Source organism: Scomber scombrus, chromosome 14, assembly GCF_963691925.1.
Source record: "Scomber scombrus chromosome 14, fScoSco1.1, whole genome shotgun sequence".
Classification (NCBI taxonomy): Eukaryota; Metazoa; Chordata; class Actinopteri; order Scombriformes; family Scombridae; genus Scomber; species Scomber scombrus.
This window is the reverse complement of record NC_084983.1, coordinates 2,557,960-2,572,405: the sequence shown is the minus strand read 5'-3', so window position 1 is coordinate 2,572,405 and position 14,446 is coordinate 2,557,960. Positions and strand designations below refer to the sequence as shown.

The 14,446-nt window shown below is 39.8% G+C and overlaps 1 protein-coding gene across 1 annotated transcript in view; it reads left to right on the top strand.

Annotated features, from left to right (window-relative positions):
* opcml (opioid binding protein/cell adhesion molecule-like) overlaps nt 1-14,446 on the top strand; it is a 206,634-nt gene that overhangs the window by 136,298 nt on the left and 55,890 nt on the right. Inside the window, exon 3 of the mRNA XM_062433011.1 lies at nt 6,738-6,863. Within this exon, the coding sequence (XP_062288995.1) occupies nt 6,738-6,863 (126 nt within the window). The remainder of the gene's footprint in view (nt 1-6,737; nt 6,864-14,446) is intronic.

The window sequence follows — 14,446 nt, the reverse complement described above, 5'->3', positions numbered from 1 at the left end:
AGTGCCGCTGTCATTACTTTGAACTGGATCCTGGAACATAAGATGCATCGGGTCCCATATGAAGCGCTGCCTTTGAACTGAGAAAGCTTGGCAGTTTGAAGGCAGGTGTCACCCGCTTGTGCCTTCCACCAGCCAGTGGGAAAACTAACCTAGTTTATTTTCCACCGCACCAAAGCGCAAGCAGCCACCCCGAAGTGTTTTATCACACTTCCCAGACTGGATCGTTTGAATCTCTCTCTTGTTTCTTGCTCTTGGAGTTGGGTGTGCCTCTGAATTAACAATAACCACTGACAAGAACACTGAACGTAACCGAGATATCTGTCACGGACGTCTATTGTTCTGCGATGATATGGCAGATTGGAAACCTCGCTGACAGTGATTCCTTTGATGTTTCAGTTGCATAGTAATTTGTTATGAAAGAAGAGTTAGCATCTATTATAGATTTGGTGAACGTTGGCATCGGAGCACAAGCTTTGATGTTGATTATGTCAAAGGTTCAGGCTCCCCCCTAAAACAAAGCTTCTTTTCTTTTCTTCACATTCTTTTCATTCATATATAAAGAATTTTTGGGGTTTAATTGAATTTTCTTTTTTAGTGGTATTTCCAGTGTTTCATGAAGGCCACACTGATGCTTTGCTTCACAGTGAAGCTCTGCTGATCTGCTGAGTGCTGTTAAAATTGTTCAAAAATCAGCAGGGTCCATCTGTCTATTTAGATGGAGTTAGATTTGAAATGGCTTACTATGGGAATGTACTACGTTGTATTACCAAATTCCCAATCTGAGGGAACAGAGAGTGCAGCGTGCACGGCAGGTTCCTCTGTGGGAGGGGCTTAGAATGCAGAGCTGCAGAAGGAGGGACCTCGAGGCTGTACGGGTTCAAATTTTCTGGCTAGCAGAATAAAGCATTGTCACACAACCAACACACTGATGTTTAACTACTTCGCCACAGTTAATGCAAACCACAAACACACATTTTAAAGCAGGGTCTTGCGCAATAGATCCAACTCTATGCTCAACCATGTTCAGTGCCTAAATCCAGTCAGTCTCTCTTTTCATATTGCTCTATTCAAATAGTGACACTCATTTGACCGCTATAGTTACTGGTCACCTGTACAAGCACCGTATATAGAGTATAGTGCATACCTGCATTTACACTACCCAACTACCCGATGAAGTGGTGAATATTAGCTCCATATTGACCAAGTCTGACATTAAAGGTACTTCTACATAGTATTTGGTTTGTCCCCCTTTGGCTTTAATGACATGAACTCAAGGTAACATGGACTCCACCAGTTTGTGTAAAACCTGATGAACCATGTTAACCCAGCATGATTTGACAATGTTCTAAAGAGCTTCTTGTGATGTCACAGAATGACTGGCTTTCTTCAAGTGCCCCCCTAAATGTTCGAGGGGGCTGAGGTCAGGTGACTGTGGAGGAAAGTCCACAACCACCAGACTTCATACACTGCGGTGTATCGTTCTCTCTTCTGTTCCTTACACACATCCTTCTTTTACTGCCATCAATCTCTCTGTTTTCCCTTCATCCACTGTGAAATGCTGCTATTTCTCAGCCCACCCCGAGCATTTAGACTTGTTTCCCTCCTGAGAAGTGGTTTAGAAACTACTACTTGTCCTCTGAGACCACAACAAGACAGCTTTAAAAAAACAAAAAAACATTACCTTTGCTGATTGGAGTCTTGCGTGTTTTATTTAGTAAGTTCTGTATCTGTGATGAAGTTGCTTTTCTATCTGTCAGGGAACTATGCTTGATTTATTGATCTTCTGATGGCGTGGTCACTTTTGGTCTGCCTGATCGTGCTTTGGATACAACTGATCCAGTTTGGGCAAAGTGTTTTAGAGTTCTATGCATTCACCCTTAGAAAGCTTTAGTCTAGCCATGACTTGATGCTGAGAAAGACCCTTTTTGCCTAGAATAACAATTTGACATCTGTCACTTGATGCACAGCCATGTATAACAGGTGAACACTGGACCACATTGAAAGTTCATTTAGTTGACCGAGCCACTGATGAGTATATGAAATCCACCTGAGTGTCATCTGTTTGCATGCTTCAGTGGAAGGGATACATCAACAAAATTGACCCAGAACATACTGTGAGGGTGTAGAATATGAACAGTATGTAAGGGTTAATACATACAATACTTGAAATGGAGATTTTCTATACTGTACTACCACAGTAATGTCCTCCAGACTTTGCACTAGAGCATTGTCTGACTTGATAATGGCCAAAAATGTATAATTCATATTCTGTCAGACAACAATGTACAGTATGGCAACAGTGCTGACTATAGCATCATGTTCTCGTGCTCTGCAGATAACAACACATTGTTGCACTTCTGCCTTGTATCTGCTCCTTTCTTTGTGTGAATGAAGCACATTCACCAGCAGAATGATGGTCGCCATTAGAAAAAGAAAAAAATGCCATTAAATGCAATCACATCAGTAGAGCTCCAGTGTTAAATAAATACCCAGAAAAAGCATCCTTTTCCTCTTTGGACGGCTTCTAGATTCCATTTTCTAATTAATTACTGGCTGCAGCACCTTGGCCGTGCCGACATGAAGAGTGACGTGTCCCTGGGCCCCCAGTCACATCCACCAGCAGCCCCCGGTGGCAGGGGAGCTATGTTTTTAATCACCTGGCCACTGGCATTATCAAGCTGGAAGACCTGTCACCTGCTCTGCACACAGATGCTTGTTCATTCATCTCTGCCCGAGGTCAGTGTGGCTGAGAAAGTGGCGCCTGCTGTGTCCTCACTCCACCGCTCTTCACCCCTCCTCTATTTAGAGCCTCTTAAAAGGCGACAGATGTTACATTTTTACCCTCAACGAATCATTACCGCATCAGTTCTGTGGCATTAATCTAATTGCTGTAAACAGAGGAAGAGCGTCGGGTAGCCTCTTCGCTGCATTTTGCCATCATGCAGGTTTAGAGGGAAATATATTGGATCGCTTCACAACAATCCTAAGGGGATCTGGTTCATGGGACACATTAGACACCGGTTCTGCTTTGCACATAATACCCTACATTATTCTCATCACAGATTCCACCGTTGTTTTAAATTCACATTAAGGGACATTTTTGTTTGCTGTTGTGCAACAAATGTGTTAAAATGTGGTCTTCATTCTGAGAAACACAAAACACTACAGGATCCCAAAACATCCTACATTCTATATTACCTCATCTGTTACAAAGCTTATATCCAAGTTGGGCCCAGGCGCCTCGGATAGCTTACATTATTCTGCTATCCACACAGCTTACTGGTTTAAGCCAAAAATATGCCACACAATATGGAATATAAGCAGTGGTGAAACCAGACCCTGGACTCTGGACTTTTAACAGGACCACATTTGGCAAAAAAAGAGACAGAGCCAGAGCCCTGTCACATGGTGGTCCAGCATATTAAAGGCTTCACAACACACAGAGGTGATTTTGGAAAAGCAATCACACAAAGCTAATGTCACTAAATGTAAATATGACATGGAAACAACTACTATATTATTTAGTGGAAATAAATGAAACAAGGAAATTACATTGGCTTATTTCATATATTCACCAATGCTCCACCAGCTTTTGGTGCATTTATATTCCATGCAGCAACAAGAACTTGATGGATGCAAAATTAAACATCAGATGGCTCGTGTAACATCCATCTCTGTTTGTCAAGCACCAGCAAAACTGTTTGCCACATCATGTGCAATTTGTTAAGCTGTTGAACTTTGATCAACTTTCACCATTCTACTTTAAAAGAAGCACCGTGCTGCTCTATCTCCAAAGTGAATATTTTGTATCCACTTCCTGAGATTGCTTTGTGATTACTTTGGTAAACTAACATAGAAGAGGAGTCTGCTGCTAGTAGAATGTTACAACAAAATGCTTCAAGAGTAACTTAACACCCCCATGACAATGTTGGTTTTGCTGACCCCCACTTCTTTTTTTGTCTCACCTTGCTGCAGTGATGCAGGGTGTGTCAGTACACCATGACATCACTGTTGGGTGTGGTTACAGGTACTTCAGGTTACTGATCCATGATGTTGGTGAGGCCAGAAGTGAGAGAGACATCACTATAACGCTGCTTTTCAGTCTGGTGTTGAGTTTAAAATGTATTTTTAGTTCATAGCATATATATTTTTCTCCTCTGAAACTCAGATTCAGTTCAGCCAATAGCAATTCTAGATCTTGCCTCTGTCAAATTGAATATGAAAGTTAATAGAGATATTAACTGTATAACTAAAATTAATCACTAACTATGTTGTAGTTGTAATGTAATGTTGTTGTAATGACAGTAAATATGGTAGTTTTTTTTTAATGGCGGCAGGAAGTGACTGCCTTGATGTCAATATTACATCAAAATACAACTGTTCGTCATTTCTACTTTAACTTAATTCAATAAGAAAACAAAAACAAACACAATATATTCAGTTATCAGTGGAAAAGAGAAAGAGGGTTTGTGAAACTCAGTCTGCTTTCATGTACTTTGTGTGTGTGTTTGTGTGTGTATGTGTGTATGTGTGTGTTCATAGCATTTACATGTGCACTGTATGTACTGTGCACCACATGAGCATACAGATGTTATTTCTCTACTTTATTCTTTACTAGCCAGCCAACATTAAGGGGTTAATGTTACAGCTGAACTCATCACTGATCTGGGTAATTTTATGGAATGAATGTTGCGTGTAATTGTCTTTCTCATAATACAATTCATTTTGTCATCAGTTCTGCTTGTGTAATCCTGTTTTGTGAATAGGTACATCCATTATGTTTATACATCTGAAGAGAAATGGAGCAGTGGTAATTATCTAAAGGCAGGCAGACAACACATTTCATGTCATTTTAGAAATGTGTGATTCAGGTTTCATTCATTTACCTGAATCACCAGTTTTGAGATGCTGGTGAAATAAATTGTGTCATGAACTAGGCTCCATGTCAACGTCTACTGAAAGATTTTGGGTGGCATTTAGAGAACAAGGCTGCACACAGTGCCTGAAATGAACCAATTGAGCCGAATTTAGCAATGCATGCTAATTGAATCGCTAAATTCAAAAGGTCAATGGGATGCAGAGTAGCATATCACTCCAGCTCTGATCCCCTGGCGCACACCACACATTATAGTCACATTATTCATTACTTTTTATTTGTGTGAAAAATGTGAAAAACACATCATTTTCCATGGTACCATTTTCTACCATTGTTTAATTATTTTAAAATGTATTAAAATTGAATAAATTACTATGTGTGAGTATTCTTTAAGTATTTAAAATGTGTTTGACCAATTGAGAGCAAGTGAACACTAGTGTATTAGGCCTGTCGAGTCACCATGACAACTGCTCACAATTTTGCACAGAGAAATCTAATTGACTCAAATTAGGCCCAGTAGCCTATCATATGTTTTTTTTATTATGGAAATGTGAAGTTAAACTTAGAAACTAACCAAAAATGTACTGAGTAAAACAACGGATACCAGATATAGATAGATAGATGGATGGATGGATGGATGGATGGATGGATGGATGGATGGATAGATGGATAGATATAATTTTATTCATCAGCAGCTCATCAGAACATAAAAACATAACAAACAAACACTTCCACTCGGACAACAATAGCAAGATAAAGAGGATGAAGAAATTTTCAATTAAAATTTGAGTTAAAATTAAAATTGTAATTGCACACTCCACCGTCTAGTACAGTTGTGGCAGATGTGATGTGTGTGTGTGTGTGTGTGTGTGTGTGTGTGTGTGTGTGTGTGTGTGTGGGTGGCTGAGTTTAGGAGGAGTTCAACAGTCTGTAGATCTTACCAGTAGGTAGTTTCTGTGTGGGAGGGGGCGTGTGCTGTTCATTACTAAGGGCAGGTGTTTAAGTTTTGTTTTCATCATTACACTAATTGTCAGGACCGGTACGCTTGTCGGTAAGTAAGGAACAATAGTGGTAATATTTCTAAGTTAAAATGAAGAGTGCACGGATAAGTGTGTTATTTGGGGAATAATACCTGGTTTTGTGTTTATGTTGCAGGTTTACAACCTACTACTACTAGTTCTACTACTAATTCTATGAACACGTATTATCCGAGGGGATAACTAGTTAGCTAGGATAGCCGTAGCACAGGCTAATTAGTTTGCTGCTGTTCAACGGATATGTGCAATAAAATCGTGGTGAGAACTGAGTTGTGTCCGCCGTACCTGTCCTGAGACCCTGTGGATGTGGTAGAAAATAAAATAATATGTCTAGTGTTGTAGTCTAGTTGCCTGAATTTCATATCCATGTTCAATCGAATATAATGCTTATCAAAAAATGAATGTTTTTGCTGTGAAAAAGTGAAACTGTCCCTGTAAATAGTTCTTCTTGCCAATTTGCTACAAATTTCACAGGACACACTTAATCAAGAACCCAAAAACACACACACACACAAAACACACAAGATCAAGCTGGTCAGGTCAGAGAGATGAAATCATGTCTTACTCCAAATCAGTCTGATGCTTGTCTAATGAGCAGTGTGGCAACGACACGTGATGAAGCAAATCAATCATGTATAACACCACAGCGAGCCAGAGAATTGTCAGATTTGTCAGCTAATTTCATGCTAATTGAGTCCCCAACCCTGGGTTATTTTTAACCTCATTACTGGTCCAATCACGTGGAATAGCGAGCCCTTTTGCTCACGTGTCATTAATTAAGGAAAAATCATCAATCATGATTTTCTTGCTTTTTCTCCCCACAGTACCTGCCAGGATCACTAACATATCGAAGGACATCACAGTGAACGAGGGCAGCAACGTCAATCTTATGTGTCTGGCAGTCGGTCGACCTGAGGCTAACATCATATGGAAGCATCATTCACCAAGAGGTAAGCCACAAAGTTTTGTTTTTATTTCTTTTAAAGCTGACTTGTATGAAAGAAATCTTGTAAGTGGTCAGGGCTTGGATCATTTGAGTATCCTCAGTGTGAGGTCTGGTGAATTCTCTCATACAGACTGAGGACTTCCAGGTTTGGTTGCTAAAACTGGATGGATTTTTTTTTTTTAAACCCTGCATTGCAGCACCAATCCAAAGTCTTTAAGCCGGCCCTTCATATTGGACATGCAGTTAACTACAGAGGAAAATGATGAGAGCATCATTTCCAGTAAAATGTGTCCCTGACAAAATGTAAGGGTCAAATAATTATCTTACATTTAGAAATCCCCAGGCTGCTGGAGGTGGAGATCTCTATTGTTTGTTTGTTATTGCTATGGCAAGACTATGAGAGACAACCCTACTTGTATGTAGGTATGTTCATTTCAACATATTCAATATAAACATGTCATTTAAAAGATTCACATCAACCCCTTACACTCAGCACTTACCCTCCTCATTCAAAGTATGTGTAATGCTGTCATTCCCTCCTTTCCCTTTATTATTCTGGTATATTCCTTCCTGAAGAAAAGGGACAGGTTGACACATCATTGATCAAATGGATGATTCATAACTGACATGTTATTTGGTTGCCTAATTTTGACACAAGTTTTGTATCATTCAAACTGAGCTTTTTCTATTGCTTAGACTGAATGCTGATCACGCTCTCTGCAGGTGAGTTGTGTTGTGAACTCTCTGCCATTGTTACCACACACTTGTTGAATTACTCGCTCCTTTCAGCTTGACCTACATTTCATTTTCGATCAATGAAAGTGACGTTGTGTGACATCTGTCCGTCATGCAGTGCGTTCAGTGCAGCGGACCGGCCCCACACTAGAACTCACCAAGCAGACAGATGCAGTAGTGCTGCTTTTTTCACAATACACATTTTTTTATAATACACGTCTATTTTTTGAGGGGCTGTTTATTACAATTCAATTGTATAGTCAAATTTAGAATATATTTATTGAGAGCCATATTGTAGGGAAAAGGGTTCCACCCAGATATTCTAATGTTTTAGTTTACACAGGTAGAAAACTGAAATGTAGAGTCTAAGTTCAATGGATTTCTGTGTGCTGTTAGTTACAGGAAATGGGATGGCAGCATACAGAAATAACAATCTCTGGTTCCTATTCACAGCCAGAAAAGTGCAGGTTGAATTTCTTGGGAGTCAGTGGGGAAAGTGCAGAATCAGATGTTAGTACTGTCACAGCCTGGCTCTAGACTGTGGCAAAAAAAAGGGGGAGTCATGAGGGTAGTCAATGCAAAAGTAAAACAAACTTATCAAAATTAACAAAAATGACAGAAGTGTGTAGGGAGTGGATGAGTGAGCATGTGGTGTGTGGGTGTTGTCTGGTGAAACAAAGGAAAACCAAGGGGTGGGGGGGAGAGAGAGAGAGAGAGAGAGAGAGAGAGAGAGAGAGAGAGAGAGAGAGAGAGAGAGAGAGAGAGAGAGAGAGAGAGAAAAAGAGAGAGAGAGAGAGAGAGATTTTGACTGACAGCTTCTGGCTTTTATGCATGGAGCAGACCAGGCCCAGGTGTGTGTCCCATCCTGCTCATCAGTGTAACAGCTGGCTAGAAGACAAATTCTACTCCATTGGAAATCAAGCATACCACCTAACACAGGACAGTGGCTTGAGGATGTAATGTTATTTTTACACCAATTTGCTATACTGTAGGACATTCTGACAAATTCCATTCAGTCTGGGAGCCTTTGAGGGTCAACATTAACCTGTGCAAAACGTAGGCTCTTTAGACAGTGGATAAGACTTGTCTTAAGGCTTACGGCACTAGAACGTCATGCTTGGGGGGGGGTTTATAAAAAAAGTCTTGAAATTCCTAAGTTTCATTTTTCTTGCTAAGGAACCCCGTAGAGTTAATAGATCTCACCTGTCAGATGCTTCCAGAGAGTGCACTGAAAAGCCAAAGCCACTGAGAACCTTTCAGTCTCCTGCATTTATATTGCAGTGTGTGGACACCTGTCTTCTTGACAGTAGAAAATAAATGCTCATACATCGTAGTGAAAGCATCCATGGACAAATTTCATTGTGAGGATTGTGTCAGAGTAACCTTTTGATAATAAAACCTCATTTAAATTCAACCCAGTTTGTAGCACTGGGAATTGGATTTTTCATGTTTGACTCACTGTATGAAAATCTGTAATAAGGAAACAACACAACATTCTATTCTGAGGGTAAAATGAATTGGAAAATGTCTCTATTTCCTATTTTTAAAAGAAACATTGATAATTTAAATACAATATTCATTTTTTTTTCCATTTTCTTTATAATAGGAAATTGGTTGAGATGAAGTTACATAGATTGCAGACACAGGGGGGTTTCATTATTTTAACATTACCGGTATACAAATCATTTTGTTTTCCAACTGTTAATAATAGAATAGAAATAGTAATTCAGACATTTCACAAAACTAAAGTGTCAAGAAAAGGTGCAGCAGCTTACCTCAGTGTAAAGGTGACTGAACCGAACCTCCTACGCACACAGCCAGATGTCAACATTCCCACACAACACACACCTCCAGCAGCTTCACATGAATATTCGCTTAAGTGCAGAGCAGCCATTGTTACAACCAGCAGGATATGAATCTGTAGCTTTTGTGTTAACATAGCCACAAGAGCTTTTATGATGAATATAGCCTCACTTTAATCTATTGACTAAAGCCTTGGTTGTTTTGTTTTTTTTAACTTTGTGGATTTGAGGGGTAGAAGCTGCACAACCTGTGATGTTACAGAACCCAACTCCAATCAACCATGATTTGGCTCGGGTCCACAGGTGGTTTGGTGGGGTCTGTTGTGTTGGCACCTCACCACCTGAAGGAAAGCCAAGAAGCCTTGCGTGCCTATGTGTATGTGTGCGCGCGCATGTGTGTTCTGTGTTCTAATTGTGTCGGCTCGGCACTTCCCACTGAGCATTCAGCAGTGTGAGTCATGCGCTGCTTCTCTATAAGATCAGATGTTCAGCCTCCAACATGACACGAATGCTTACAGCCCAGCTGTTCCTCTCTCCCTCCCCATTATCTAAAGCTGGCAGAATCTGGTTCTCACAGCTCGGTGGCTCTTCACCACCAGCAGCCATCCACATTATTTCCATCCCTTCATTCACTGGTTCCCCAATATTTACTCCCAGTATCATGATCTCAACCCATTCGTTTGAAGTATGCACTGTAATCACGTTCAAAGAGGGGGGGGGCTTTAATGACCGACACAGAATCACCAGCCAGATGGTGCTATTTACACTGACTGTATACATGGCAACAGCCTTCTGGGGTCTGAGCCCAATTATGTGGTTGCTATACATAGAATAGGGCACTTGTTTTACACTTAAAAGCTAATAGTACTCACTTTCAAATTATTAAGGGGGTTATACTTCTGTCCAATACAAGCTGCAGCAAGCTCTACCAGACACCTGACCATGCTATTGTTGTGTGTCACCAATAGAGGCTGATAAAAGTCACATTAATGCTCATATCCTTTTGTATAATCCAAGCTTAGATTCAATCAGAATACAGTATTCTGCCTCACTGTAAGAAAAGGAGGAGAGAAGGAGAGACTTTCTGAAAATAAAAGAAGATACTTGAACATAGAGGACGATTGAAACACCCTTTGTGTGTATGTGTGTGTGTGTGTGTGTGTGTGTGTGTGTGTGTGTGTGTGTGTGTTTTACAAGAGGGAAATGATAATAAATATGTCAATAGATTGTCATGTGGTTTGAAATTGCAGCAGCGGTGAAAACAATGGAAGTCACTCCTCAGTAGCAGCCCTGAACTGATGCACAGCAACAGCAGCAGAGGCAAATGAAGCAATGGAATCTCACTTGAAAAGCAATATACAGGGATTGGTAGCCGGGGATGCTGGTACGCTGCATTTCTGTGTGTGTGTGTGTGTGTGTGTGTGTGTGTGTGTGTGTGTGTGTGTGTGTGTGTGTGTGTGTGTGTGTGTGTGTATTGTCAACAGGGAAGATAATGGGTTATCTTACTTGACATTTCTCTGAGTTGCACTAATGAAAAGAGAGACTATGTGGGGAGATGTTTGGGCAGCTGAAGAAACCCTCGCTGGCAGTGAGCATCTTAAATGTTTTCCTGCAGAGTGGCATTTTCCCGACGAGCTCCTCACCATTTGCTTTTCATGTTTGTCACCGGCGATAATGGACTGTTCCCTCAGAGGATGGTGTTTTTTTTTTTTTGTGTGTGTGTGTTAGTACAGCAGTAAAGTGAGCAGCCTTCTCCCCGAGTTAAACCACATTTCTAGAAAGTCTCAAATCTGTGATGTAGCCGCCTTTGCCTTTTGATAGTTGTTGTTTTTTTTCTTGTTTTTTTTTTTCTCCCCAGCATATCATTTGGAATTTTCACACTCACTGGTGTCAGGAGCATGAGCAAATGTACTGTAGCGGCTGATGATGCGGAAAGAAGCCTCACCTTTCACTATGAAATGACAAGTGACATGAGAAAAATGTTCTCGAGCGAACACGGAGGAGAAAAAAAAAAAAGGAAATATGGAAACAATATCAAAGACTCACTCGCTTAATTTGAAACGCTTGAAGTTTGTTAACACAATGTGAACTGAGTTATTGTCTGATTCCCTGTCACCACTTGATATGAGCCTCTGTTACTATTGTGACACTCAAATATAAGAAGATGTGAAGTAAGATATCCCAATAAGAATAACACATGGTCTGGTTGCAGCGTTGAATGAAGAGAAACTGAATCTTCTAGATGGTGAATAAATCCTCCGATACAGACGGTGACATAAGTAAGAGCAGCACGGAGAGTAGCAGCCCATAAAGCGTAGCCTCTTTGGCCGTTTACTTAATATATGTACCCTGTCAATTTAAGTCTCACCTTTATTTTGTGCGCCGCAAGACTCCGGCTCCACTTCAACTCTGTGGGGACAACATAAATTATTCAGCAGTGTCCACTGAATCTCTGGCTGCCGGCCACTAAAAGGATTATAAGATATAAGGTTGGGGGAAAACAGTTTATTCAGGGGGGACAATGTAGTATGGATCCCTTCAACCTATTAAGACTCATTAAAGTGAATGGGTTGTGAATGTACACTGTGTTAAATGCCAGTTTTTGCCTTTACTTTTTTCAGTGTGCTGTGGCTGAGCTCGTGTTATTTTTATTGGTTATAAAGTTTTTATATGACAACCATGTAACTGTAGTTTTAGTGACGCTTTCAATGTTGTTAGAGGAATACATGCTCATCTTTCAACCCCGTATAAGAGAAATTGCATTTATACACTGCTGAGAGAAATCTGTGTGTTGATGATTATTGGATGGATTGCCATGGACACAGACATTTATGATCCCCAGAGGATGAATTCTAACACTTTAGTGCACTTGTCCTCTAGAGCCACCATGTGGTTGATATTTGAAGCTTTGAGTAGAGCCCGATATAGAGCCCGAGATATTGGTCTATCATAAATATATCGGTATTGTTGTTTATATTGTCTATGTGCCAATTTTTTTTAAAGACATATAGTCAGCATTTTATGTATATTTAATCCCTTTTCCTAAATCAAATGTAATATATACATATTAAACTCCCAGTGAAGTTTACTGTTTCAGAGCAATGATGTCATTTTTACAAAAGTATCACAGCCCCCATTACATATCTTTGTCACAAGTGTTTGGTCACCATATTTGGAAAAAAAGTGTATTTATATGCATATTCTGAATAACAATATGTACATATATCTGCCAGATGTTTTTATTCCTTAATATCGGTGTTGGCATCGGTCCCAAAAATTCAGCATCCGTCAGGCCTTAGTTTTGAGTTAACATTACTTGACGATTATTGGATGCATTGGCATGATATTTGGCACACTCATCTATTTAACCCTCAGGATAAACATATGGTGCCATAATCATCTCACACTGAATGCATGTGTATTTCATTTGTTTCCCTACCATATCCACTTGTAGTACCTAAAGCGTGATTGATTTATTTTTAGACACTCAGCATATTGACTTGAAGCATTTTTCTCTTCCCATCCACCACCACAAAGCTGCCTCCCTTTGTGCCACAAAAACCTACAAACAAACAATGAATATAGTCCTGGTAGCAGCGTGTTTCTTGCTAAATGTATTCAGTCAAACAAATGTGTAATATGTTATAAATGAGCTTTATTTTTCTATTTATTTGTATCAATATTTTTCAGATTTTACGTCTTGACAACTAAATTGTAAGGAGAGAAAAAAGGCTTTCATGACATCTGAAGGCTAACTGCTTGAAAAAATTGGCAGTGCTTGGCGTGATTGACAGAACCACAGCAGCACAGACTGATGTTGTCAATTTGTGATTAGTCTCCTGATGAGCGCCATTCACAGTGTTATACATCAAAAATGAATGACACGCTATTTGCAGTGATGTGCCAACCAATAACAAAAATACTCCTGTTGCCTGCTGACACCGGTGAAGCAGTTATCACTCGGAGAAGAAAAAAAAAAACTAAACAAAAAAAACATGTGTGCAGGTGTTCTTGAAAAAAGTGTGGAAGAGATAGGATCCTTAGAAAAAAATGCATTTCACAACACTTTCACAACTTGCCTCCCACACTGGAATTAAAACCTCAGTTCAGTCTTTTTAAATGGGAAATAAAAGACACAGGATATAGTGAATGCACGTTCCAGTATTAATCAAAATTGGTGGAGTCGTGATTCCTTGTTTGTTTCAAAGAAACACCTTTCATATCCCAATATTAGTGTAGAAATACAAATCTCTAATGCGGGTATTAGAGTTGGCAGGAACAGCTGTTAAAAGAAAATAAGTCATCTCACTGCATGGTTACCTACAAAACAGCTCATTACAATGACAAGACCCATCCCACAGAAATAGAGTTGGATTAAATATCAGGCGTAGCGTATGGTGCAGAGTGTGCACGGGAAATAATAAATGTGTGACTCTTCCATTGCTGACATGTGCACATGTGAGGGCTGGTGTGCAGCTGGCAGAAAATCGACGTATCAGCAGGGCTGGCCCACCAAAGCCCACACCACCACACACACTATATGTCCTACATCACACTGTACAAGAACACAGAGATGTCAATTGAATATGATGATTTGTTTATATATATATATATATATTTTTTTTTTTACAAATTTACATTCTCAAATAAATGATATATAACATTTTTAAGTTAGGTATGTATAGCTGTTCAGTTTGCATTATTTGACATTGTGTATTTTTCACATTCCACTCTGTGAGATTAGAATTCAAACAGCACTAAATACAACACTAAACATATTTTACTTTTAGTGGATTATCTTCCATTATTATGTCCTTCTGTAATAACACTCTGTGAGGTCTGAGCTAAATCACACAGGCTTTAAGGACTTTAATTAGCATATTAACATTTCTAATGAAATCTAAGCTAAACTAAACCCAGACTAGCTTCCTGTTGTCGCCTGCCTCCTGCTATGTTGTAAAGCATTGACTGGTGTTTTCACTGGGCATAGTGGGCTGTGGGCCTGAATCCAGCTAATGTTCTGCTCCTTCTGTCTGGCTGTTGGCTGCAG